Here is a 27695-nt window from a genome sequence, read left to right on the forward strand (position 1 = left end):
ATGTTTTTAAAATTCGGATGTCATTTATTGGCACAAAAACTATTCTGATACAATGTGATGTCTGTGTAGACAATGGCTGCGCTCTGCACTTGGTGCCTGTGGTTGAGTACTGACGTCCTCACGGCCCCCCTCTTCTAGCGCATTTCCCTCCGCGTTCAGCTCCTCCTGGGCAGACCTCGTGCTCAGAGGCCCTGCTTCGAGCACAGTGCTCCGCTCTCGCTGGGCGCAGGACCGGAGTGGGCTCCCCTGTGCCCCTTTTGGTGGGGAGGTCCTGCACTGAAGGGAGTTGCAGCAGCGCTTGGGTCAGTTGTCACCCATTTTGGTCCATCCTGCAAATGCTGCTGCTGTCCAGGGGCGGTGAGGTAAGAGGGTGGGCGGAGCACGGAAGGCCGCTTTTCTTCTCTCCCGTCCAGGATGGGCTGTGCTGGGTCTGCTGGGCCCAGCTTGCAGGGACGACCAGGCTGGTCTGTCTGTAAGTGCTTACAATGAGCTCTCTTGAGTTAAGTCAAAACCCGTATTTCTAAGTGATAGATCTTCGGTTCCCCCCAAACCAATGGCTTGATGTATGTAGTATTATTGTGTTTCACTGTCTGGGAACCCAATCAAGCCTTGTGTTTCTGACCTTATCTTCTTCAACAGCAGCTAGAAAGTTGGTTCTGACCAACTTAGAGTATACAGTAGTTCTTTTAATTTACATTTCAAAGTAGTTAACAAGGTTGAACTTTTTGACCACAGTTTCGGTTTAGTGGAAGCACACACCAAAGTCCAAAAGCCTCAGAGGAGACGCTGTGGCATGCTGGGGCTCCCGCTACCAGAAGGGACACCTAGGAGGGCGGACAGCAAAGGAACAGTTTAGCACCCAGAGCCCCTTCAAAGCTTTGCCTACAACCCACCGGCCGACTGCCCTGACGCTTTCTTCCCTGAGACTCCCCGCTCTCACTGGGACAGCGCCTATGCTGATAAGGTCCCCAAGGACACTTTCTGCATCTCCTCTCCAGTTTCTGCCTCTAAACATGCCTCAGCAATGCATCAAGAGATGCCGGGGCCCGGAGGCTGCACTCCCAGAGCCTCTGTCTCTTCATCTTCCTCTTGGTGCCACTGACCTGGGGTCTTTTCCTATGTCCTTCTTGTCTCTGAAGTACAACAAAAATCCAGATGAACCCTCACAAACAGACTAACAAACATACTATTCTAAGCCACTGCTTCTAATGAAAAAAAAATTTTTTTTTTGTGGTGCCAGTTCTGAGGCTTGAACTCTGGGCCTGAGGGCTGTTCCTAAGCTTTTTTTGCTCAAGGTTGGAGCTCTACTACTTGAGCCACAGCTCACACTTGTGACTTTTTGGGGAGTTCATTGGAGGTACGTCTCATAGACTTTCCTGCCTGTGCTGGCTTCAAACTGTGACCTGCAGATCTCGGCCTCAGCCACCGGCACCGCACTTCCTGAGCTCTGAGCTCTGCAGCCCTAGCTGTCCCCTGGCTCCCGGGGCTGGGGGCAGCGGGCCCTGGCTGCTGGCCGCACTCACCAGCCAATGTAGCACTGGCAGAGGTTTTCATGGGACGTGGCCTGCTTGATGAGCAGCTCTACTTGTGTTGGAACATCCAGGGTGTCGTCATGAGAGAAGTCTCGACCTGGGGAGGAGACGCGCAAACACCTGCACCTGATACTCACACACTCCTAGTTCCTTCTGGGTAACTTTCTGCCCCGGCTAGGCTGGCACTCTGCCGCCCGTGTGGGCCTGGTAGGGGAGGTGTGGTGTGGTGTTGAGGGGCAGCTCTGGAATGGGGGTCTTTTTTCCAAGATGGTTTCTTAGCATACAGCAGGTATAGGTGCTTATCAATGTCACCTGACTGAAAAGCCAAAGGCAATGCTCTGATGCTCAGTGCCTAGGGAATGTCCCATGTGACCTTTCCTTCCTTCTGAGGGGCTCAGAGGTCACACAGGAAGTGAGTGCCCACTCTCCATCTCCCAGTGGGAAAAGATGACTGGTATGACTGACTTTTTTTTTTTTTTTTTTTGCTAGTCCTGGAACTTGGGGGCTCAGGGCCTGTGCACTGCCCCTGGCTTCTTTTTGCTCAAGGCTACCACTCTACCACTTGAGCCACAGCACTACTTCTGGCTTTTTCTGTGTATGTGGTGTTGAGAATGGAACCTGGAGCATCATGCATACAAGGCAAGCACTGTACCACATTCCCACATTCCCAGCCCCATGTGTGGCTTTGTCCAAAGCACACATCTCTCCCTGCCACTGTCCCACTCTCTCAGGAAAGGCCTGAGGTAAGAGCTTCTCAAGCATCAAACCACCACGACAATGGTGACATTATCTTCTTCATAGATCTGGCTGACTTCGGAATCCGTCCAGATTCCTGCAGAAACTTTATTCACCTCTGGAGTTAAATGCGGAGTTAAAGCAAACTCCAAGGAAAATTGGCCACCGGCGGGAGAAGCAGAGGGGAGCCCCACTGCTCCGAGCCCCACTCGGAGCCCCACGCTCCGAGCCATAGGAGGCTGACACACAGACACCACACCCCTGGAGATGGGGCTGCCCACCCACTCCAGGGGAGGGCAGCTCTCCCCCAGGTGTCTTACAGTGGAAGGGCACCTGAATAAACATACGTACCTGTGAGCTTGTCTCGAACCCTGTTAATAATCTGAATAGCTTTCTTATTGAGGGCTTCGGGTTTCACTAAGCCGTCTCCAACTGGAATGCACAAAAGCAGAAACACCAGCAGGATTAGCTCACCACCATAGGTTCTGTGGGGCCCCTGCTTGTCTTATCCATCAGTTTTGTGGATGCTGACCAGTTCTTCCTTTGTACCTGTCTTTGCCCTCAGAATACAAGGAGAAATTCATGGAACCTTTCTTCTCACAGGCAGTTTTGTTACCTCATCTTGTTGAGTGCCCCACTCCATCTTCAACACAGCTACTACTTCCTTCCTTCCTTCCTGTCTGTCCTGTCCTCTCTCCCTCCCTCCCTCCCTTTCTTTTTTGTTGGTCCTAGGGCTAGAACTCAGGCCTGGGCACTGTCCCTGAGCTCTTTGTGCTCAAGGAAAGCTGCTGTTTTCTTAAGGAATTCAGTCATTGGTGCGTGTCATTGGTGCGTTTCCTGGGAGGGTGAACTTACTGAAAGAATGAATTGATTCTGGCACCGTGGTCCCTGTTTTCTTATGAGCTGGTTCCCCAAGTTCCACACTGTCCAAAATTTCTAGGGAGAAAAAAATCATTAGCAGAAAAATTCAAACAACTAAGAAGCCATTGTTGGTGTTCGCTTCTAGTTTTTCACAGACTGCACCCCTCTAACGCCTGCCCTAACTCATCAGTGGGAGAGGAGAAAGCTTTGTGTTACTCATTCTCCACTTATAAACTGCTCATTCTAGCTACCTTTGTCCTTGTAGGCAGCGCATGAGTCACTCAATAGGCATTTATAGCCAGGTATCAGTGGCTCACACCTAGCTACTCAGGAATCTGAGAGCTGAGGATCACATGGTCTAAAGCCAGCCTGGAAAAGTCTGTCAAGACTCTTATTGTTAGGGCTGACCTGAAAACCGGAGGAACTAAATATAAGTTTTAGTGTTAAAATTATAACAGCTTCTAAACCCTGGTGATGACTCCAAGATAGAGGGCTGCACCCCCACCTGTGAGACTAGTTTCTTATAGTTTGACATTTAAAAATGTAGAGAACACTTGTTCACCTCTGTACCTGGGTAGCAACCATGGTAACGGACAGTAAAAAATGATCATAGTCATAGACTATAGAAAAAACCATAATAGTAATAGAAATGCCATGGTAACTGTCAGGTTGGTTTACTTATGATTGAGTACTGGATTGTTTTAGCCCGCTCAAGCTTGCTTAGTGGTAATGGGAAAACATGGTTTCAATTGTTAAAATAAAGTTGGTACTAGGTCAGCCTGACTGCAATATTCTGCTTCTGTAAACGGCTTGCTTAACCTATTTGTGACTTACTCTACCCCTGTACTAACCCCTTGCATCAGTGTTACGTGACCACCTGTTGTCAACTCCTGATATCGAGGCCAGTTTCCAATATCAAAGCCAAAATAGATACTGAAAGGGTAGATACCCAATGGAAATAGGACAAGACTTGCTTGCTAAATGTCATCCAAGTATCTGCCAAGTTGGAAATACCCTGCCCCTGTTGTAATCACAATAAAAACCCTGCCTATCTGAGGGTCGGGACTCTCAATCCAGATCCGCTGTGTTGGTGATGGTTGGGAGTCCAAGCTCGAGTGTGCAATAAAGACTCTCGTGCATTTGCATCGGTATCGGCTCCTTGGTGGTCTTTGGGGACCAGAAATCTGGCATAACATTATTAATAATGAACTAGCAAAAAGCTGGAAGTAGACATTGGCTCAAGTGGGAGAACATCAGCCTTGAGCGGAAAACACTAAGCAAAAGCCCTAATCGAGCTCCAGTACCAACACACACACACACACACACACACACACACACACACACACACACACACACTCACTCACAAAGATACTCATGAAGCAGCCCGGATAATAAAACCAATTAAGTGACAGTACCCTGTAGATGAGACCAGACATCTGCACAAGGTCTCAGATCAGTGTTCCAGCACTTGCCTAGAAGCTGCATGCCCTGGGTTCGGTCCCTAGCACCAGAAGAAAACCTCACAAATCTAGCTGCTAGATGCAGGGCACAGTCTAACCTGTCCATGTATGATACCATGCACGTCCAGGAAGCACTCTTCTTTCTAGCCCTCCAGATTCCATCACCTCATCAGCATAAGTGACTCAGGGATGGCCAAGGCCCCCTCCCCAGTGTTCCCTTAACTGCTACAGTTCAAAACGAGTCCCCTGCCTGGGCTTCCATGATCGTCCTCTCCCAAGCATGCATGGGGGCTTGAGGACATAACAGAGGGTGTTAGTCTCTCTCTTTTTTCAACATCGGGGATCAAACCCAGGGCTTCCCTGAGAGAAAGGTGTGCTAGGAAGGTATGCCACTGCTGGAGGCTCCACCCCCCTCCCCTGTTCTCCTATTATTTCACATATACTGTGATCAGTTCTCTAACTGAAGTCTGCATTTGTGCAGGTGCCCGCTGTACTTTGACATTCTCTTCATACCTCAGTCATTATTTGGATTAGTCAAGTCAATGATTGCAAGCGTGTGTAGAGAATATTTACTCTTTTGCATGCAGCACTACTTCCCAAAGTGTGAACTATGTCAGATCCTATGAGAGAGAAAAGGGGATAGGGAGAGAGAGGGGACCAGACAGAGCCAAACAGCTTCACCGCAACACTTCCCAAAGGTTTCAACACACTGAAGTACTCCAGCTTTTGGAGACACCCTGTCCTGCCAAGGACACCCCTGGAGACAGTGTTTCATAGGCTTCTCCAGCAATGTCAGCACATTTCTGCTGTTTCCATCTTAGCATTTCTGACCTATGAGTAGGCTTGAAGGGCTGAGATGGAGCTCAGTGACAGAACACTTGCCCAGCATGCAACAGGCTCTTGGCTCAATCCTCAGTGTAGAAAAACAAGACAGAATAAAACAAAGACACATCCGTGGTCCAGACACAACACAACACACACACACACTTTTCATTATTATTATTTTTTCTTAGGCCAGTAGTACTAGGACTTAAACTCAGGGTCATGGTACTCTTGCTTGAGGCAGTTTCTATACCACTTGAGATGTTCCAGTCTACCATTTCCATGGTTAATTGGACATGGAATCCCACAGGCTTTTCTACTTGGGTTAGCTTTGAATTGTAATCTAGATCTCAGCCTTCTGAGTAGCTAGGTACAGAGGAGAGCCACTTCACTTTGTGTTTGTGTGTGTATATGAGTCCTGGGGCTTGAACTCAGACCCTGGGCACTGTCCCTGAGCTAATGTGCTCAAGGCTAGCACTCTACCACTTGAGCTACAGCTCTACTTCTGACTTTTTGCTTATTAGTGGTTAGTCTCACAGACTTTCCTGCTTTGAACCTCAATGCTCAGATCTTGGTTTCCTGCATAGCTAGGATTATAGGTGTGAGTCAATGGCAATTAGCATTCACATTTATTGATATGGTCTCACTATGTAGCCCATGCTAACCTCAAACTTACAGTCACAACCCTGCCTCTGCTTTCCAAGTAATAGGATTACAGACATGTGCCATCATACCTGAATAACTTTATTTTTATAGACAGATTAAGATCAGATAGTCTGAAAGAGTTTGAGGTATCTGTTCCATCCTGCCAGACAATAATAAAAACATGTGCTAGGTGCTTAGCATTGAAGTCAATTTTTATAGACTTCACCCTGGAGGCACAATAAATAGCTGTGGGGTAGTGCGTTTAGAGAGCAGCTTCTCTGCCAGACTGTCGCCATCAGCAGAAAACTCAATGACCTTCAATTCAGCAGCCACAGCCATTTTACATCGTGCCTGCTCATCCGGCCACAACATCCCCCACGCAAGAGGCACTCGGACCTGTGGCCGCAGCTGTCACCTTCCCTGGCAGGCACTCACCTACTGACTGGCCTGCAGAGTAGGAATCCGTCCTCGTGCGGGACCGTTTGTTGCCTTTGGTATTTGCTAAAAAAAGAAAGAATAAAAATGCTTTAAACTTTGGCATGTAAGAAATTTGGATGATATACTAATTTTCTTTTTTAATGTTGTTGTTGACCATGGGGCTCAAACTCAGGGCCTGGATGCTGGTCCTGAGTTCTTTTGCTTAAGGTTAGCACTCTACCACTTTGAGCCACAGATCTGCTTCCAGTTTTCTGGTGGTTCACTGGAGGTAAGAGTCTCATGGACTTTCCTGCCCCAGGCTGGCTTTGAGCTGTGATCCTTAGATCTCAACCTCCTGAATAGCTAGGATCACAGGCATGAGTCACCAGTGCCTGGGTGTTATTTTCTTACAATCGTAGAAGTAGAATTTTTTTCCAAAAGCTATAATGCTGAAGAATGAACAAAACCCCAATTCTCTGGAGTAAGAGAGCACGAGGTGCTCACATGGGACTTGCAACCAGGCCACAGGTGCCTCGGGCCACAGATTTAAACCTGATGATATAATATAGGTAATGTAAGGTGAAAGGAAGTCTGATTTAACTGCAGTCAATTAGAAGACTCTTGTGAGTAAATGTCTAGGAGAAGAAAAAAAAGACAGAGATATTGCTGCCCCAAATCACAACTGTTCGCATTTCTTATTAAAATTCTAGTTCAAGAGCCCAAATAAAAAATCACTAGGGTACATAGCCTATCTTAAAGAGCAATATAATGATTCAGGTGTCAGTGGCTCATGCCTGTAATCCTAGATACTCAGAAGGCTGAAATCTGAGGTTCACAGTTCAAAGCCAGCCCAGGCAGGAAAGTAGATGAGACTCTGATCTCTAATTAACCACCAGAAAACTGGAACTGGCACCATGGCTCAAAGTGGTAGGCTCCATGACTGACAAAACCAACCAACCAACAAACAATGTAATGAATATTAAGTTAATAATGACAGTTTTCTGTTGTAGCTAGTAAAAATTCTTAAACCCTATGAGGAGAAAGTGAAGGTCACCAATATACCTCAGCTTGAAGGGGAACAGGTTAGTGAAAGTGTCTTGTGTCCAGATAGTCTATTTTGGGAGGGTCCTGACCCCAGTCCCAGCTGTAGATAGTACTCACTGTCCATCAGCCTCCAGTTCAGCAAGGGGTCATAGACAAAGGCTTCCAACACGGCCATGACGCTGTCCTTGTGCTCCCGAAGCACTTCCATCACGGTGTGGCACGTGATTCTGTAGTTGCCATCCAGACCCGTAACCTGGGGAGCCACACCGCCCAGGAGCTGCTAAGGTGACTTACTGGTGCCTTATTACCAGAGGCAAGAGGCACTGCCACCCTTGTTTAGGAAGCAGCTCATGCACTGGCTGCATCTTTTGAGGAAGATACAGGAGACCAGGCCTGATGTGCAGGGCTAAGGCTTCCAAAGGCCATTCCTAACACAATGGGAAACGGGAGAAGCCTGCCGAGCCACCACAGGGCCACTCAGGATCCAGGGAGCGCGAGCACCGAGGTCTGGTCAGAGAATAAGTGGTAAGTGCACTGGCTCCATTCCCTACCAGCTTGTTACCAGCATCTCCTCACCTCCATGGCATTGGTCAACATCCTTGTTAGTCTAAATGGAATCTTCTCTGGAAACTTCTCTCTGGTCATAGCAACCTATTGGGTGATGAAGGGAGAACAGAATCCACGGTTAGATGGTTGGCTTCAGCTAACACAAGGGGAAGCAGGTGGCTTTCCTCGGCATTGCCTGCTTCTGTCTCCTTACAGCATAGGAAGCACAGCACAGAAAGGAGCTGGAATGTAGGGAGGACATTTATGATAAGGATTTGGAAGATGACTAAAAAGCCAAACCAAGATGACCCCCCCCCAAAAAAAAACAAAAAGGGGACAGTGTGCGGTGCCAGGAGACAGTGTGGATGAGAGGCAATTCCTCTACTCAGCAGAGGCTCTGGCCTGGGGAGGCTGCGGCTACAGGGCCATGACGCCATTGCTGACACTGACGTCTCATCCTGCACGCAGGAAGGGGATATGGCGCATGCCCTGGCACTTTCTGGCCTTTCTGGTTAAGTTGGCCTACGCTGTGAGCAGGGTGAGCTTTCTGCGGGGTTCTGGGATGTGTGCTCACCTCAAAGCAGTCCCCAAAGTCGATGTGCAGGATCTTCCCACTCAAGCGGTCCAGCATCAGGTTGGACGGGTGTCTTTGAGAAACACAAATGAGAGGCGGAATCAGCTGATGAGCACTGATGAAGAGTGTGAAATTCCATGCTGGGGTTGGCGAATCACCGCCACCAGCTAAGCCTGGCCCCGCCTGCCTTGGAGTAAGTCAGGCTGTACTGGCATACGCCTTGCTCCCTGGTTTCTTTCAAGCAGCCTCCGTGCCCTAATGGCCCAGGTGAGCGCTTGTGACCAGAGGCCCTTAAAGCCTCCAATATTTATTAATCTCGCCTTCTCCAGGAAAGAGCTTGCAAGCCAAAATGAAGACTTATTGAAGAGAATTTGCTGTGCTGGGATCTTGGGGTCCACCATGAGTAGATTCTGACAGGGATGGCTTCTCAGGATGGCCCAGCTCTGTCACCCCCACTGCGCAGCTGTCTTAGGGCTGAGGCTGCTTGAACCCCTGAGCCCGTCCACACAGAGTCACCCAGCAGGCTGCTGCTTTTTGTTTTTTGAGATGGGATCTCACTACATTTTCCAGGTTGGCCTCAAAGTCCTGGACTCAGGTATGTACAGCTGTGCCCAGCCTAGACTCTTAAAAACAAGAGTTAATGTGGGGAGGGGGGAGATGGCAGCACAGTGGGTAGTTTTACTCAAATAACTGCACAAAATGTGATTCCAAAAGAGAATACTACTCAGGAGGCTGACATCTGTGGATCGAGGGTCAAAGCCAGCCCAGACAGAAAAGTCCGTGAGACTCTCTACCTTTAATTAACTACCAGAAAACCGGAAGTGGTGCTGGGGCTCAAAGTGGTAGCCTTGAGTGAAAAAGCTCAGCGACAGGGCTCAGACCCTAAGTTCAAGCCCCATGACCAACAAAAAACAAAAAGAAAAACAGTAGACAAAGAGAATCCATTCTCTCTCTCCATTGATTGATTGATTGTGCGAGTCCTGGCTTCAAAGCATGATCCTCAGATCTCAGCCTGCTGAGGAGCTGTGATTACAAGCAAGAGCCACTGAAGTCCAGTGAGAACCAGTTTTCTTAAGATTCTCATGAGTCTTTTTTTTTTGTTTGGTGCCATTCCTGGGGCTTGAACTGAGTCTGGGCACTATCTCTGCTCAGGGACTAGTACTCTACCACTTGAGACACAGCACCACTTCTGGCTTTTTTGGTAGTTCATTGGAGATAGGAGTCTCACGGGCTTTCCTGACCAGGCTGGCTTTGAACAACGATCCTCAGATCTCAGCCTCTGAATAGCTAGTATCACAGGTGTGATCCACTGCCACTCAGCTTGTGAGTCATTTCTGAACATGACTACCCCCGGCCCCATCCACCATGCTGGGGACTGAATCCAGGACCCTGTGTATACTGAGCTACATGCCCACAACTCCTCTTTAGTTGTTTTTTTTCAGTCTGTACATTTGGATAAAGTTTATTATGCAGCCAGGTGCTGGTGGCTCATGCCTATAATCCTAATTACTCAGGAGGATGAGATCTGAGGATCGCAGTTCAAAGCCAGCCCAAGGCAGGAAAGTCTGTGAGACTCATCTCCAATTAACCACCAGAAAACCAGAAGTGGTGCTGTGGCTAAAAGTGGTAGAATGCTAGCTTTGAGTGAAATAGCTCAAGGACAACACCCCCCAGGCCCTGAGTTCAAGCCTCATGACTGATAAAAAAAAAAAAAAAAGAAAGCAAAGCAAAGATGTATAATTATAATTCAGGACCTCATAGACTCACTCTGCTTTCTTGTTCAGCTTACAGCTGGTACTATATCATTTAAGTCATGCCCTCAGCATGGCTTTTTGCTGGTTGAGTGGAGGTGGAATCTCATAGACTTTTCTGCCTGAATTTGCTCTGAACCATGATCCTCCAGCTCTCAGCCTCTGGAGTAGTTAAGAGTACAGACATGAGCCACTGGCTCCTAGCTTTTAAACTGAACTAACCATGGGGAAAGTAGTACCCTGGAGCTATAGTTTTGCTTCTCTCTAGTGTGATGGACTTGTTCTGTTGGCATAGACTAGAGACTTCAGGTTGGTGCTGGAAAAGCAGTCTGAAGTACAAAATACAAAATTACTTACTAAAGGGTCATACAACTCATTGGAAAAGAAGGAAACTACAAGGTAGGAAGATGACAAAAAGAAACAAATTAAACTCACTCACCTATCTCCCAGACCCAAAATATATCCAACCATCGACATGACTGCTAGAGAACGGGTGTAATTGGTTCTTCGGTCAAACCACACCTACAATATGGAGCACATGAGAACTAAAGGTTCTGTACACTAGCAACATAATTTCAAAATAATGATACCCCATAATAGTCCAATAATGAGAATGTACAATGAAGAGGGGATGGGTGGGGTTGGGAGAGATGGGGAATGATGGAAGGGGGGTACCATTAATCAAGACGCACTGTACCCATAAACTGACATGTTGAATTGAAACTCTTTGTGCAACTACTTAAAGTATATTAGAAAAAAGAATGTACAGTAGAATAAAGATTTCTTTTACAAGAATAAACTAGGCTTTTGATTAAAGTTAACCACAAATTTGTTGGGCTTAGGTGAATAGACTTGTCTTAGGCACATAAAAACTCAGGACATCCATTTAAGATTGTAAAGATTGTAAAGAGGAAACCATTTCAAAATCCTTTGAAAATTAACAACTTCAATAAAAATGTGGAAAAATCCTTTTTCCCTCCCCTTTCTCCTCCCCTCCCCATCCCTTTCCTTCTGCTGAAGCCAGGGCCTGGTGGGTGCAAGATACTCACTCTAACACTTGAGTAATGCCCCAATTCTTTTGTTTGCATTCTGTGCTTGAGGTAAGGCCTCTAGCTGAGATTACAGGTATGTACTAACCACCACACCTGGCTGCTGCTTCTTTTTCTTTGTGCTAGTCCTGGGGCTTGAATTCAGGGCCTATGTGCTGTTCTTGAGCTATTTTTACTCCTCAGTGCTCTACCACTTGAGCTTCTATTTCTGGCTTTTTGGAAGTTTATTGGAGATAAGAGTCTCATGGAGTTTCCTGAACAGGAACTGCTTTGAACTGTGATCCTCAGATCTCAACCTCCTGAGATGTCAGCTAGGACTACAAATGTGAGCCACTAGCACTTTTTTTTGTGTGTGCCAATCTTGGGGCTTGAACTCAGGGCCTGAGCAATGTCCTCCTGGCTTCTTTTTGCTCAAGGTTAGCACTCTGTCACTTGAGCCACAGCGCCACTTCTGGCTTTTTCTATATATGTGGTGCTGAGGAATCGAACCCAGGCTTCATGTATTTGAGGCCGCACTCTACCACTAGGCCATACTTCCAGCCCACCAGCACTTTTTTTGTTGATCTGAGGGGGTCTTTCTGTATAGTTAAGGCTGGCCTCAAACTATAGGACCCTCCTGTCGTAACTTCGTGAGTGGTGCACTTCAGGCATGTGCTGCCATGTCCAGTCTAAACAATCATCTTTTTAAAAAAAGCCAGCACTGGTGGCTCACGCCTGTCATCATAGCTACTCAGGGAGCTGAGGTCTGAGGATCATGGTTCGAAACCAGCCTGAGTAGTAAAGTCCATGAGACTCTTATCTCCAATTATTCACCCAAAAGCCAGAAGTAGAGATGTGTTTCAAGTGGTAGAGCACCAACCTTGCATACAAAAGCACAGGGACAGTACCCAGGCCCTGAGTTCAAGCCTCAGGACCAGCACCAAAAAAAAAAAAAAAAGAGAAAAATTCATACTGAAGTCATAAATTAAATTAAATCAAATTAAGTTAGGATTTAAAAGTAAACAGACAGAAAGTCTTTCATTAGAGTAAGAAAATCTAGTGAGCTATGCTGGTGGCTCATACCCATAATCCTCGCTAGTCAGGAGGCTAAAGTCGAGGTGGGTGTCAACATGGGAGCCTGGTTTGAAGCTAGCCCAGGCAGACAAGTCCACAAGAGTCCAATTAATCTCCAATCAGCCACTAAAAAGCCAGAAGAAGTGGTATGGCTCAAGCCTTGAGCAAAAAAGCTAAGGTAGAACACAAGGCCCTTGAGTTCAAGCCCCAGTACAGACACAAATAAGAACAAAAATGCCAAACCCTAAAACACTGACAAAATTTAAAAAAGAAAATAAACAGGAAAGTTGTGGCAGATATGAAAAATACTAATTTTCCTTAACATACAGAAGTCACATACTATTGTAAGTAACTGGAGAAAACAACCGACTACTTCATCTAGACCTGCTCGATTCCAGGGCGGGGGGGAGTGGTGCCGGGAGGGCTGCGTGGCTGTACCTCTGAGCTGGGGCTTTTCAGCCACAGCAGTTTGGCCAGGTCGTCCCCAGCCGTGTTGTTGACAGCATGCTCAAACACCTCCACCTTCTGCATCAGGGTCAAGTGGTCATAGTCCGGAGCCATCTGAATCAGGACATAAGCAAGCAGCGTAAATCCAGGGGGAAACAAGCTCGGGGGGCCAGGAAGAACTGGGTTCTAATTTTACCACCCCAACCCAAAGGAGAAAGGAACTAACACCACAAGTAGAACCATGGAATGGCTAAGCTGACCTGCTGTCCACAGGGAGGCCCAGCCTGAAGGAGGAAGAGCAGGCCTCACTCCAGCACAAGCCCAACCAGATGACTGGTGACAAAGACAAACACTCTCCTTCTAATTCCTTCCACATCTACTACCCATGACTTCACTGCTTTCTATACATTAGGTAAACCCATTTATGCAGATGTGATAACGATCAAGTTTTTGAGCTTTAGATCCATCAGTTTTTCTTTCGGTCGTTTTTTTCTCCCCCTATGGGGATAGAAGGGTAGAACTCTGGGCCTGGTGCATGCCAAGTTTGTGCACCAACAGGCTACAACCTCTACCCTTCAGTTCCTTTTTTGCTGGTCCTGGGCCTTGAACTCTGGGCCTAGACGTTGTCCTCGAGCTCCTTTTGCTCAAGGTTAGCACTCTACCACTTGAGCAGTAGTGCCACTTCCTGTTTTTTCTGTGATTAACTGGATAGGAGTGTCATAGACTTTCCTGCCTGGGCTGGCTTTGAACTGTGATCCTCAGATCTCAGCCTCCTGAGTGGCTAGGATGACAGGTGTGAGCCACCAGTGCCCCATACCCTTCACTTTCTTAGAGGTTACCTGCTTTAGTAAGATTTACTTCATTACATTTTCTTCAAAAATCGTTCTTTCGGTGAACAGATTTCTAAGTGGTAAGCACCCACCCAGGAGCTAAGAAGCAGCCTGTATGGAGCTGCATGGGAGTCTGCCGAGGCTGAGGGTGCGGGGCTGGTCTGACCTCACCACCTACCCGCAGCATGATGCGGTGTTCGATGTTGAGAAGGATCTTCTTCTTTTCCCTGTAGTCCCGGATGAGGGCGTGCAGCGTGTCACAGTGGGGGACCCAGCCAATGAGGCCAGAGTTGGTGGACAAGGGGATGACGGCATATCTCTGGATGCTAGCACCCACAGGAAAGCAGGGTCATTGTACAGTAAACAGTGAGGGACTTGGGTCTTGTTTGCTAGGCAGGGGTTTCCACTACTTGAGCCATGCTGCCACACACTTCCAGCCCAAAGCCCAAGACTACGACTTTGATCAGCTCAGGATATGCCAACTGTTTTCAGTGAGCCCTTTGTCTTGGCTGTGCAGTGAGGGACCGTCTGTGAAGAACAGTGGACGGATGATGGGAGCCACAGTGGTCCTCCCCATTTGCCTAATGGAGTCATGACTGCCACTGTCAAGCCACTGTCTTTTTTCACTGGTGCCTGATTCAGACTCACGTATGAGCTGGGGCTGACTACAACAAAATGCCAACATAGCCAACAGTGGTGGAGGAGGATAGTCCAAAATCAAGGTGGCTGCTTCCTCCCTGCGTCTCTGTGTGGGGGAGAGACTATTCCTAAGACTAAAGAACAATAGTTTCCTAGCCACAGTCCTAGCGCTAGAAGACAAAACAACACACTAAGACTACAGAATCTCCAGTCTAATCCCAACTGCTCCTTTCTGAGTTTCATTGAAGGCATTTCCCAGTCAAAGTGCCCTAACAATTCTAGAGACTTCTTGTGTTTGAACACCATGGTTCTTTATGACTCCTTGCCAGGTATCTAGCTGCACACTTATTTTATCAAGGCACATAATAGTAGGCACAGCTGTTGGAGAAATCAGAAGACTGCCAACACTTTGCCGTTTGCATGGTGTTCTGAGCACCTGAGGTTTTTCCGCAGAGATGTTGGGTCATTGGCCAGCAGGGTGTTGACCAGGCCGAAGAGCTGCATTACTCTCTCATCCTGCCGCAGATCTTCGTGGCCTTTCAGGAGGAACACGAACTCATGCCCATTGCTGCCTGCAAGGAACGGTAGAAACACTTAGCCTACCCTACAGGTTCTCCCACCCACTCACTGAGACCACCAGCATATACCAAAGATCTTGTAAGAGGCAACTTAAGAGACTTTGCCAGTTCTGTGAATCCATGAAAAGGCCCCCAACTTTGTGCTCTTTGATTTGAACAAGACCCAAACCAACCAACCAATCACCACCACCACCACCACCAAAACACCCCAAATCAAAACCAACAACAAAGAACTCCAGAGTTTCTTTAATTTAGAATTTGGTCCCTGGTTTATTTTTGGTGCTGGTCCTGGGGCTTGAATTCAGGGCCTGGGCACTGAGCTTCTTCACTCAAGGCTAGTTCTACCCCTTGAGCCACAACTCCACTTCTGGTTTTTAAGTGGCTAATTGGAGATAAGAGTCTCATGGGAACTTTTCTACTCAGGCTGGCTGCAGATCTCAGCCTCCTGAGTAGCTAGGATTATACCAGGCTTGAGTCACTGGGACCCAGTGGCTTCTTAGTGGTTCACTGAAGAAGGCTCACAGCCTTTCCTGCTCCGGCTGACTGTGAATCACAGTCCTCAGATCTCAGCTTCCTGAGTAGCTAGGATTAGAGGTGTGAGCCCCTGGTGCCTGGCTGACACAGGTTTTTGTTTGAGTAGACACGGGCCTCTGAAAAGGCATCACCTGTAGACCATGACTAATGGGTGCTGGTCAGTAATCACTACACTTGAGAAACAGTGGTATTAAGAGTGAGATGCCTCATTCGAAGCATGATAAATTGGCAGCATACTAAAGTCCTTGTTTTCTAGGCAAATTGCTTAAGAGATAAAGAAATAAAAATCATACCCAAGATCAAACAATTAAAAAAGGGAAAAAAGCCTTGCAAGTGCAACATCCTGGGTTTGATCCCCAGTACCAAAAAAAGAGACCTCCCCCCCAAAAGAAAGGGAAAAAAAGAGATGCCTCATGGTACCACCTGAGTAGTCAGGCCTCTTTCAATAGCCCAACTAGGATAGTGATAGTCAGTTCAATGAGTGAATAGTGAATTCAGTTCATCTGACACCATCATCTCCCCCAAAGGGAGATCTGATAGTAAACAAAGAATACTCATGAAGCCGGGTGCTGGTGGCTCGCATCTGTCACCCTAGCTACTCAGAAGGCTAAGATCTGAGGATCTCAGTTCAAAGCCAGCCTGGACAGGAAAGTCTATGAGACTCTTATCTCCAATTAACTACTTAGAAAAAGCCAGAGGTGGCACTGTGGCTCAAGTAGCATGCTAGCCTTCAGCAAAAGCACCTCAGAGACAGCACCCAAGCCCTGAGTTCCAGCTCCAGGATTGTCACCCTCTCCCGCCAAGAAAGAATAATCAGGAGCCCAGAAGCTCCTTCTTCACAGTAGCTTGTCACTTCCCATGGCGACAGACATCTCAGACATCTGGTACCTCTTGATGGCTCCATCCTTCCCCAACCCTGACTCCTCAATCAGTTCTCCATACAAAACCCACAAGCTTCACTTCAGTACACTCCACTCTGAGGGGGCGAGGAGCCCTGAGGGGATGAGCCAAGGGAGAGGTCTTCCCTCCACTCCTGGCTCAGCCGACACGGGGCAGCTACAGCCTGTCAAAGAGTGCGCCAGCGAGGGAGGGGTGCGCAGGAGCCCTTACCCATGAGCGTCAGCTTGCGCGGCCTCTGCTTTGACGTGATGACTTGTAAAGATGGGGCTATGGACTGGATGCGGATGATCGGCTGGTTGGGGTCATATGTTCCAGGCACGGCCAATTCAAGGTCCCGGCACATCAGAAGTTTGGGGGAAACATACTGCAGCTCTAAGGATGTGAGCTGTGAATAGTTATCAAAGGTTTAGGGAGAGATTTTAAATGTAAGTCAAGTACTTTTTCAATAGATTTCTATAGGCAGTTACTCATCCCAAAGTGTGCAGGTAGAGGTGAAAAGAGAAGCAGGTTACAGGGGGTGGGGCAGTCGGGGGCCCCTACCTGGGGCAGCTGCTTGGAGATCCGTCTGAACACATGGTAATAGAGGTCCCAGGCTTGCGTGAGGTCTTTGACGTTCCCTGACTTCATGTACTTTCGGCACCACTCTTGGGCCTCCATTAAGTCTCGACCATACGCCTGGGGGGGAAAGCAAGGGGCATTTCCAAGTTGGCAAGAGGGTGAAAAGCCCTGAGCAGACTGCAGAACCCCCTGCCAAGCCTACAGTGGGAGCTGGGGGGGCAAGCATCGCTATGCACCTCCTGACGCGGCACTTCTGGGTCATGAGGATGACTTGTTAGCAAAGGCTCAGTTAGGGAGAGGAGAGGAGCTCTGGAGGACATCTGTGATTTTTCTTTTTTTTTTTTTGGCCAGTCCTGGGCCTTGGACTCCGGGCCTGAGCACTGTCCCTGGCTTCTTCCCGCTCAAGGCTAGCACTCCGCCACTTGAGCCACAGCGCCGCTTCTGGCCGTTTTCTGTATATGTGGTGCTGGGGAATCGAACCTAGGGCCTCGTGTATCCGAAGCAGGCACTCTTGCCACTAGGCTATATCCCCAGCCCGACATCTGTGATTTTTCAATTAAGGTTTCAGGAGGGAGGTGAGGGTGCGGGCTCAGGGATGGTGGAGTTGCCTGACAGGGGTGAAGTCCCAGCCCCAACACGACAAAAAAAGAAAGGAAAAAAAAAAAAGAGAGGAGTGTTCCTGTAACTTAACAAGTACATTCCTGGCATTTTTGTTTTATTTGGTTATTATTTTTATTTTATTTTTTCCAGTCTGGGGCTTGAACTCAGGGCCTGAGCACTGTCCCTGAGCTTCTTTTGCTTAAGGCTAGCTCTCTACCACTTGAGCCAGAGCACCACTTCCAGCCTTTTCTGTGTATGTGGTGCTGGGGAATTGAACTCAGGGCTTCATGCATGCTAGGCAAGCACTCTACCACTAAGCTATAGTCCCAGCCCCATGTTTTTGTTTTCTTTTTTGAAGTCTGTGCCTAGACTAGACTAGCCTTGAACTCACACTCTTCCTAATTCAACCTCCTGAGTGCTAGGACGGCAGGAGTGAAGCCATCCTCCGCGGCTCATTCCTGAGGTTTTCAGATCCTCTGGCCTCGGCTTGAGGGCATGTCGTTAAAGGTGGTGGAAAGGCTATGGGGGGAAGGCCGTGGCTGTGTCCTCCCGGGCTTTCGCCGTACATACCTGATTAAAGGACGTTTCCTTCAGAGTCTGGGGGCCCCGTTCCATCATAGCATGCAGGGGCTCCAGCACCTCAAACATGCCTTTCACATTTCTCTCCCCAAAGTACAGGCGCGAGGCCTCTTCCAGGCCCTCGTGCCACATCTCGTGCCAGAGGATGGCCACGCGGATCAGCTCCTCACTCACCTGCACACAGAGGAGGAGGGGGAGGCACAGGGACGAGCTACACGTGGGAAGGTCTGACCGGACAGCCACCGAGAACGGGCGGCACTCCTGCGAGGAGGAGGCGGTCCCCAGGCACCCCTGGCTGCTGGCCACGTCAGCAGAGGCTGGGCCAGTGGAGGTCATTGCTGGCTCCCATCGCACTCACCATCATGGCCTGCTGGACCAGGGTGTTGCTGTGCTCGCACATGTTCTTCAGAATCTTGTTGGCTGCGTTGTGACGCGCTGTCGTGGTGGACTTGGAAGCCACTGTCAGGGGGTAGATGAGGGCCTGAGGCGGACAGAGGGACACGTGAGAGGAAGCCGCTGTGAGTTTTCCAAGTGGTGACATAATACCACGTAAGGTTACCAGGAAGAGGCCTCCATCGTGGAGGGGACTTTCTCTTCAGCAAAGTCCCTGAGTCACTGAAGGCGAGAACCCACCAGCTCGCTTTCCAACAGCACGAGAGAGAACACCTGCCTTCCGCCGTCTACATTTGGGTCTCCTGAGCAGCTTTAGCAACAGCTGGCCATCCCCCCAGCGCCCAGGGTTCTCCGCATACCTGGGGGTGGTAGCGGCCAATGTCGGTGAGGAGCTGGTGAATGAGCCGTCCCACCAGGGGTCTGGGAGTATCAATTCTTGCGATGAGCTGAGGTATAACCTGGTATTCAAAAAAGATACACTTTGCAGCAAAGGAAACAGCTATAACTATTCTTCTGACAAATGATCAGAAGGTCTACTCTTGCAACTTGTTGGTTGTCTGGTCTGTTACATCCTGAAACTGTTTGTTCTCTCCATTGCCTAGCAAAAACTGAGGAGAACATGGAGTCTGGACTTGGGGGCCAAGCTCTCTTTCCTTAATGCAGGAACACATACTGCCTTGTTACTCAACCACTGCGTGGTTCCAAGGGGACTCACAGGAGAGAAGCTGAATCACTTCGCCTGTCACCAAGTTTCCTTACCTGCAGCCAAGTGTCTATCTGGATTGCCTTCACCCCCTCCACTAGAGCTTCATTCACATCTGGCCAGTGACCATAATCAAACCACAAGGTGAGGACTCTGGAATACACAAGCGGGAGAGGGGCATGGGCCGCTGTGGCCTCAGCTTTTGTGGATTTTTTTTTTTTGGCCAGCCTGGGGCTTGAACTCAGGGTCTGGACTCTGTCCCTGAGCTTCTTTTGCTCCAGGCTCATGCTCTACCACTTGAGCCACAGCTCCACTTCTGGCTTTTTCTGTGTATGTGGTTCCGAGGAATCGAACCCTGGGCTTCATGCATGTTAGGCAGGCACTCTACTGGTAGGCCACAATCCCAGTCCCTTGTCTGTTTTTTCTTTCAGGTTCTGTGATGACTGGCAGAGCTCTTGGCTGTCTTGTGACCACCATCCCGAGTGAACAGCTCACCCCAAATCATGTTGGGGTGGCTGTGGCATGAACTCAGACATGGAGTGGATGAGCCCGGCAGGGTAACCAAGAGAACTGCAGTGTGCCTGTGGGAAAGGAAGTGGCCAAGGGAGGAGGAAAGGGGCAACGGGAGGACTGGAGCTGAGCTGATGCCCGGAGGGAGGAGGAAAGGGGAAATGGGAGGACTGGCGCTGAGCTGACCACAGGCCCTGGATGGAAGAAGCTGTTGCTTCCGGCCTGTGGACTGACTGGCTTGGACCATTTGTGCAGACCTCTAAATGCAGCAGGTACATGCGAGGTACTGTGGCTATGTAATTAGTCTACCACTTCACTTCGTCCTCTTATTCTTTGCAGTTTTCTCCCATAGGTGGGCCTGGTCAGCTCTCAACCCTCAAGGTGCAGGCAGAGAAAGGCCCACGAGCCATGCTGTGTGACTTCTGAGTCCTTCTATTAACATAGCCTTCCAAAACTTCATCCCACCTTCCCTGTACCTGAGCGTATCCTGGAGGTTGTTGCCCCGGGACAAGGAGATAGAACGAAAGAAGCCCTGGACAGCAGGCACGGTGTACATCAACAGGGTTTTGGACAGATCCTGGTGGAAGACACACGTGTCAGTGTCACTCTTGCCTTAGCTTTCTCATCTATAAAGTGGGTGTAATCTCAGAGTAACAGCCCTGGTCTGGGCTTTCTCACTGATGAAACGAGAGCAATCTCAGAGTAACAGCTCTGGCCTCAGAGGGTAGTTTTGAGTATTAAGCCAGTTATGCGGGAAAAACCTTTACTAGAATCTGGCACAGAGCAAGTATTTAACAAACGGCATTCCCCCCTTAACTGTTGCTCTCTTGGAGTAATGGTGGCTTCCTGGAGAGTGCCACCAAGAGGTGAGAGCCTCCGGGTAGCTGAGGCTCTCTCTGCGCACACTTCTCCCTGAGCGTGCGGCTGCCCTGGGGCGTCCAGGGCTGCTCCCCAGGCTCTGCACACCCAGTGCCGCCCGCGCAGAGATGAGCTCATCATGCAGGAAGGGCCACAGGGAGCTGTTCCCAGCCTGCGTTCCCAGCCCAGGCGCACGCACAAGGCAGAGGCAGACGGGCCGCGTGTCCTGCGCCACAGAGCAAGCCTCAGGCTCCTTCCCCTCACAGCCAGGCCCTAGGAGCCCCTACCTCGGTGACCTTCTTCTGCAGCGGGGAGGGCGTGGGGCTGTTCTCCGTGCTCTCGGCCTCACTCTCGCTGTTGCTGCCTTCTGTGCTGGCGGTGGTGGCGGCGGCGGCAGCAGTGGTGGCGGCGGTGGTGGCGTTGGTGATGTTGGCACCGCTGGCGTGGCGCAGCTTCTTCTTTTCGTCGCGGGCTTGGTTCTGATGCTTGTAGTGCAGCACAGCCTCGAAATTCATCACGGCCCACGCGTGCCAGGCCTGGTGGAACCAGAGTCAGGGGCGGACAAGGAGCTGTGAGTGATGGTGGCAGGCTGTGAGGGCTCAGCATGCTCTGGGGGTGGGGCCTCGGGGTCAGGACGCAGACGGGACGAAGGCAGCCAGGTGCCCTGGGGTCATGGGGTCACAGCAAGAGGGGCAGAGTTCAGGCCCTGCTGCAAGGCACCTTGGGGCCTCAAAAACTTGAAGGCCTGGGGGCTCTGCAAGGCAGATGGTGACCAGGGCCGGAAGAGGTAGACGATGGGAGTGACAGGGCTGGGGATTTGAGGAGCTTCAAGAGGCTGGACTTGAAACAGGCAGCTGTGTTCTGATGAGGAGGGAACAAGGGGGAGGACACTAGGGAGGACTTCCTGCAAGGGGAAGGGAAGAACACTTGGGGGCCAGCACAGACCATCCACAGGAGACAGACCTGCCTGCAGCTGGGCACCTGCAGGAGAGGAGGGAGCCTGGAAAAGTGCTGGGGCAGGCAGCGGAGGAGCGGGCATGATGGCCAACAAAGCCCCACTCCACATATGGGAAAACAGCAGCGGGAAAGGGTTCGGTCCAGATTATGTAAGTGAACAGAGGTATGGACATGCAGACACGGTCACGATATTTCGGGGCAGTGATGGTGAGTCCATTTCTTACTACCTGGCCCAGGCTGATCTCAAACTCAAGATCCTCCTACCTCAGCCTGCAAGTGCTGGACTTAGAGGTGCGTACCACAATGCTCAGGGAAGGCGAGTCTTAACCCGACATCAGGCAAGGGCAGGCCTTGAGAGCACAGGGGCATGAGCAAGGTGCTCCATCTGCTTGGCCCTAAAACTTGGCACATGGCTGGCAGAGAACCAGTATCTAGTGTCTGGTCGATGGAAGAAGCCTGGCACCCGTTTGGTCAGAGGTTCTAAGCTGCATGCAGTCACTGTATAGTACACCACCACATGATGCAGAGACAGAGGTAGAGTTTGATCTGAGCATGGTAACTTTGTAGTGATAGGACATTAAATAAAAAATCCATTAACCGTTGGACTTTCTGTATGCTCAGGAAATTCCTGTGGGCTCCTTGCTGAGGACTTGTAACATGAAGCTATCTACTTAACCATCAAGGCAGAGTAGACCGCTCAGAACCGAGGAAGAGCTCTGCAGTGACCTCTGTTCAGTCTTCCCTTCATTCATGCAATGAACACAGACCTGCGGTCAAGGTGAACAAGACCCACTGTGCTGGCATTCACGTGGTGCCACGGGAGGAATAGTAGAGGGCACGCAAGATCAAGGAGACACACATGGTAGAAAATGCTTTTAAAAATTAATACTGAGAGCTGGGCACTGGTGGCTCACGACTATAATCCTAGCTACTCAGAAGGCTGAGATCTGAGGACCATGGTTCGAAGCCAGGCCAGGCAGAAAAGTCCATGAGACTTGCATCTCCAATAAACTACTCAGAAAAGGCTGGAAATGGCACTGTGGCTCAAGTGGTAAAGCACAAGCCTTGAGCACAAAGAAGCTCAAGGACAGTGAGCAGGCCCTGAGTTCAAGTCCAAGGACAAGCAAAACAAAAAAAGATTGGGGGCTGAGAATGTGGCTTAGTGGTAGAGTGCTTGCCCAGCATGCATGAAGCCCTGGGTTCAATTCCTCAGTACCACCTAAACAGAAAAAGCTGGAAGTGGTATTGTGGCTCAAGAGGTAGAGTGGTAGCCTTGAGCAAAAAGAAGCCAGACAGTTCTCAGGTCCTGGGTCCTAAGCCCCAGAACTGGCAAAAAAGAAAAAAAAAAACAAAAAAAAAACAAAAAAAGAAAACTGAAGTTCACGGTTGGCTGGGGATATGGCCTAGTGGCAAGAGTGCTTGCCTCGTATACATCAGGCCCTCAGTTCAATTCCCCAGCACCACATATACAGAAAATGGCCAGAAGGGGCGCTGTGGCTCAAGTGGCAGAGTGCTAGCCTTGAGCAAAAAGAAGCCAGGGACAGTGCTCAGGCCCTGAGTTCAAGCCCCAGGACTGGCCAAAAGAAAAAAAAAAAGAAAACTGAAGTTCAAAAGTGAAGGTTTTTCTTATAATCTACTTTTTTTTTTTTGGCCAGTCCTAGGCCGCAAACTCAGGGCCTGAGCACTGTCCCTGGCTTCTTTTTGCTCAAGGCTAGCACTCTGCCACTTGAGCCACAGCGCCACTTCTGGCCATTTTCTGTATATGTGGTGCTGAGGAATTGAACCCAGGGCCTCATGTATACGAGGCAAGCACTCTTGCCACTAGGCCATATTCCCAGCCCCTATAATCTACTTTTCTAAAGGCTGAGTGAAGAAAGTAATTTAAGATTAGGGTGTGGTTGTGATTAGGAAAGTCTCTGCCAACCCTGAGTTTATTAGATTGGTTTCTACAGATTTGGACATACAGCTGTCTCAGAAAGGGCAATTAGTACTCCTATCACAAAATGAGCTTTCCCCCTCTTTACTGAGGTTTGAATGCAGGGCCTTGTAGCATGTAACCTACATCCTCAGCATCAATGGGCATTTTTCAGATCAGCATGAAGCATGCTGAGAGGCTATGATTTTATTGTAAATACTTCTGCGGCTTTCAAATGCAAGTAGGATCCCAGAGGGATTAATTAAAGTATTAGTATGTTAAGGAGGTTGTGGAAAGAAACTGATGACATCTGCTATACCAAGTGGCTATTACCAAGGCCCCTGAGAAAGGGCAGAATGTGTGCTTTCTCCAAAGATGCATATGTCCAAGAGTCAGGCCTGCAGCAGCCAGCTACATCTTTTGTACATTTTGTTTTGTCTTTTTGAAAGGCTTCCGGTAATGTAACAGGATGTTACCAAGCTCTTTCCAATAAAAACAAAACAAAAAGTTCAGTTCTTAGCTGAGGAGAAGACAGGGATTAAACCAGGAAGAATCGGGGAAGGAATAGATGACCCAGGGGAAAATGAAGTTCCAGAGATCAATTGTGTGTCCAGATGCTCCTGAGCGGCTCCAGTACCACACACGAACGAGGGCGGAATAGTAAGTATCTTGGCTCCCTTCTTCCCTTCTCCCTAGTGCTAAAGATGGGGCCCTGGAGCTTGCACATGTGAGGCAAGTGCTCTACCACGAGGGCTATATCCCAGCCATTAAAAAAAAAAAATGCCCCTCTCTCTCAGCATTGGGGTTTGATCTCAGGGCATTATGCTCTACCATGTTAGTTATACCCCCAGCCTTAAAATTACTTCTCAAGTGAAAGAACTGATCAATCTCTCTGCTTCTCTTAAGCTTCTAAGAGACTCCAAGCATTTCAGGAGCGAAGTCAGGGCTCAGGGCTGCTCCTGGAGGAGCCGGAGGACTCACTGGGCCCTGGGCTCTGTGCATGGGGAAGGGCGAGGCCTGGAGACCAGCCCTGGCCCGCTCTCACCTTATACCAGCTGCGGTCGTGCTCGGTGGCGGCACTGTAGTACTGCAGCACTTTGGGGATCGTGCTCTCATTGATGCCCTGGAGGTTCAGCTGCCACTCCCCAAGTTTCAGGAAACACCTGAAAACACAGAACCAAGCTCCCATGTCATCCCTTCTCCTAAGGAGATCAAGAGACTTGGGAGTTCCCTAAAGCCTTTCTGACATTCACTCTTGCTCTCAAGAGGCAATGAGATGGGACCAGTAGAATGTTCAGCTATGTGGACGCAAGGGGTCTGTAGATAGGCTTTACTGGAGATTTCATCTTTTCTTCATAGCCCTTGTCTTCCAAGGCCAGCACAAGACAGGTACCTGATGCAGGTGAGTCTGCACAGACCTATGTACCCCTGACTGAACTTTTGTGGGGATTGTTGTTGAGTCACTTGTATGGACCGCCATATGGCTTCTCCCTTCCTCTTCTGCCTGCACTGCCAGTGGCCGTATGAACAGTAACATGTACTGATCGCTGTTCAACTCCACGTACAGTCCTCAATGCTTGGCCAGGCTCTGCCCATGACGCCTCACACACTTTAGACACCCCAAGGAGGTACTCCTATACCTCTGAAGTGATGAGAAAACTGAGGCTGACAACCTTACATAACGATGAACTTATCTAAACATTAAATTAGCAGCAGCTGTGCCATTTGGAACTGAGAAGTCTAACCCTAACACCAGACTCTAGGAAGAAGCTAGCACCCGGGTGTTCTTGGTGCTGACCCCTGGGAATGTGTAAGTGGTGGGGGTCTCTGGGGCAGCTCGATTTGATGGCTGTCTGGTCCCCTGCTTCAGAGGGAGCGGGGGGCGGGGGGGGGGATAGGGAGGCTTGGGGCGCTCACCGAGCCATGAGCTTATGCAGCTCCTGCTTGTGCTGCTGGTCCTCGGTGGCGATGGCGTGCTGGGCCTGCTGCTGCATGGTCTGCACGAAGTGCTGCATGTGCTGGAAGGCATCGATCTGCGGCAGGACAAGGACGCGGAGGGTCAGGTACGCAGGTCAACAGTGCACCCTAGCATAAGGTGAGGACCCCACGGGGCAGAGGGCCAGGGCATGCTGCTGGGAGGGGGCTGGGTGATGCCAGGGCATTTGTAAGCTTGTTCAGGTCTTAGCTCTCATTTGCCAACAGTAATGAGCAGTTTTATGAGTCTGGGAAAAGTTCCAAGCCTGGCTATCCCAAACAAAAGTCCTATGAAGCAATCTGAAACAAGTGCTTACTTCACTCTAGTAACAGGGCCTGGGGGAAATTAGGCTCCTGGGGAATTGTTTCGGGCTGATAAAGCACTAGCCTCTGTTTATAAACTATGGCCTTTGGATGCTCCAGCATAGCAAAAACTGCAGAATTAAAAATCAAGAAGAACTCCCAGAACCAAGAAGGCCCCTCATGTGTTTAAGGCGCAGAGGGACAAGACACTACGTGAACAGGGTGGCTTGGGAACAAAACCCCTTTTTTCTTTTTTGAAGGGGTGGGGGGCTGGTACTGGGGCTTGGACTCAGGGCCTGAATGCTGTCTTTTAGGATTTCCCCTTAGGGCTGGAGCTCTCCCATGTGAGCCATACCTTCACTTTTGGCTCTTACTGGTTAATCAAAGAGTTTCATGGACTTTCTTGCCCAGGCGGCTTATTAGCACAGTGATCCTTAGATCCCAGCCTCCTGGGTAGCTAGGATTACAGAGGTGAGCCACAGCACCCGGCAGAACCAGAGTCTTTAGAGCATTTTTCAGCCACCATGGCATGTCTGGCAACGCAAGCAGATGGCACTGAGTTAAGAGCAGGCAGCTTCACGGGGGAGGAGCCACGGGATGGAGACCCAGAAGCCTGCTGCCTCTAACGCCTGCAGCATCTTAATAAACGGGGTCCACGCTGTTTATTCTAAAGGACATCCAGGATGGGGATTGAAGGAACAAAAAAACCTAAAGCTCGAGAGAATAACACCAACCTCTGCACTCACTAACTCAGGGAAGGGCAACCGCATGTGAGAGAATGGGATTTGCTTATTTAGTTGTACAACTTCCCATGTAGGCAAGGTCAAGGTCAAGGAGGAGTGTGCAGCCACATCTGGCTTCTTGCTTGAGAGGGCAGTCTCACTAGCTTTTTTTTTGCCTCATTGGCCTCAAAGGGCAATCCTCCTGATCTCCACTTTATAAGTAGCTCGGATTAAAGACATGAGCCACTATGCCTGGCCTAAGAGGGTTTTTTTTTTTTTTTTTGGCCAGTCCTGGGCCTTGGACTCAGGGCCTGAGCACTGTCCCTGGCTTCCTTTTGCTCAAGGCTAGCACTCTGCCACTTGAGCCACAGCGCCGCTTCTGGCCGTTTTCTGTATATGTGGTGCTGGGGAATCGAACCCAGGGCCTCATGTATACGAGGCAAGCTCTCTTGCCACTAGGCCATATCCCCAGCCCCCCTAAGAGGGTTTTTTAATAGTAACATGCCATGAGGTTCTGATGGTGGCCTTGAAGGGAAATGAAGATCCCTGGATTGGAGGCCAGGACCAAACCCAGATACTTTTAAATATAAGGAAGCAATTGGTGTCAAGAGCCCAAAGAATGGGACCATTTGAGCTACTAAACAAAGGCCACATTCTGTGGAAAATTCATGCCGTGGTCATGTTGGGAGAAGCCACTCCTTGGTCAAGATCACCCCAAGGTTCCTGCTGCCAAGACAGGCAGAGTCTTGAGGCTATGTGTAGAAAGGAGCCAAACCCAGTCGAACCCAGTACCTTCTGTTTATCTCACTGCCTGGAGGAGGTCAGGCTTTAAGGTGGAAATACTAAGGTTTGGGAGGGTCAGAAACCCAAATAAATAAGTAAACAAATAAATGTGCAGGTGGCTCATGCCTGTAACCCTAGCTACTGAGAAGGGTGAGATCTGAGAATTGCTGTTCAAAGCCAGCCTGGGCAGAAAAATCTGTGAGTCTCTTATCTCAAATTAGCCACCAAAAAGCCAGGAATGGAGCTGTGGCTCAAAGTGGGGGAGGGCTAATCTTGAGCAGAAAAGTTCAGGGACAGAGCCCAGGCCCTGAGTTCAAGCCCCAGTACCAACACACATACATACAGACACAAATACAAACACAAACAAAAACCACAAAATCATCCAGTTGCATGCCTGGAGAAGAATATGGGTCATTAGTAGTG

The 27695-nt window shown here is 49.4% G+C and overlaps 1 protein-coding gene across 1 annotated transcript in view; it reads right to left on the reverse strand.

Moving 5' to 3' along the window:
* Mtor (mechanistic target of rapamycin kinase) overlaps positions 1 to 27695 on the reverse strand; it is a 115111-nt gene continuing 87416 nt past the window's right edge. Inside the window, exons 37-58 of the mRNA XM_048350228.1 lie at positions 25408 to 25523; positions 24536 to 24653; positions 20906 to 21154; positions 20237 to 20337; positions 19307 to 19403; positions 18907 to 19005; positions 18513 to 18635; positions 18146 to 18328; positions 16958 to 17092; positions 16628 to 16802; positions 14842 to 14977; positions 13945 to 14092; positions 12928 to 13050; positions 10827 to 10909; positions 8637 to 8709; positions 8093 to 8167; positions 7634 to 7769; positions 6491 to 6556; positions 3123 to 3203; positions 2619 to 2699; positions 1524 to 1629; positions 1 to 824 (exon numbers count right to left, since the gene is read on the reverse strand). Coding sequence (XP_048206185.1) covers positions 809 to 824; positions 1524 to 1629; positions 2619 to 2699; positions 3123 to 3203; positions 6491 to 6556; positions 7634 to 7769; positions 8093 to 8167; positions 8637 to 8709; positions 10827 to 10909; positions 12928 to 13050; positions 13945 to 14092; positions 14842 to 14977; positions 16628 to 16802; positions 16958 to 17092; positions 18146 to 18328; positions 18513 to 18635; positions 18907 to 19005; positions 19307 to 19403; positions 20237 to 20337; positions 20906 to 21154; positions 24536 to 24653; positions 25408 to 25523 — 2520 coding nt within the window. The 3' untranslated portion in view covers positions 1 to 808. The remainder of the gene's footprint in view (positions 825 to 1523; positions 1630 to 2618; positions 2700 to 3122; positions 3204 to 6490; positions 6557 to 7633; positions 7770 to 8092; positions 8168 to 8636; positions 8710 to 10826; positions 10910 to 12927; positions 13051 to 13944; positions 14093 to 14841; positions 14978 to 16627; positions 16803 to 16957; positions 17093 to 18145; positions 18329 to 18512; positions 18636 to 18906; positions 19006 to 19306; positions 19404 to 20236; positions 20338 to 20905; positions 21155 to 24535; positions 24654 to 25407; positions 25524 to 27695) is intronic.

The sequence above is a fragment of the Perognathus longimembris genome, chromosome 7, assembly GCF_023159225.1.
Source record: "Perognathus longimembris pacificus isolate PPM17 chromosome 7, ASM2315922v1, whole genome shotgun sequence".
In the NCBI taxonomy this organism is placed as follows: domain Eukaryota; kingdom Metazoa; phylum Chordata; class Mammalia; order Rodentia; family Heteromyidae; genus Perognathus; species Perognathus longimembris.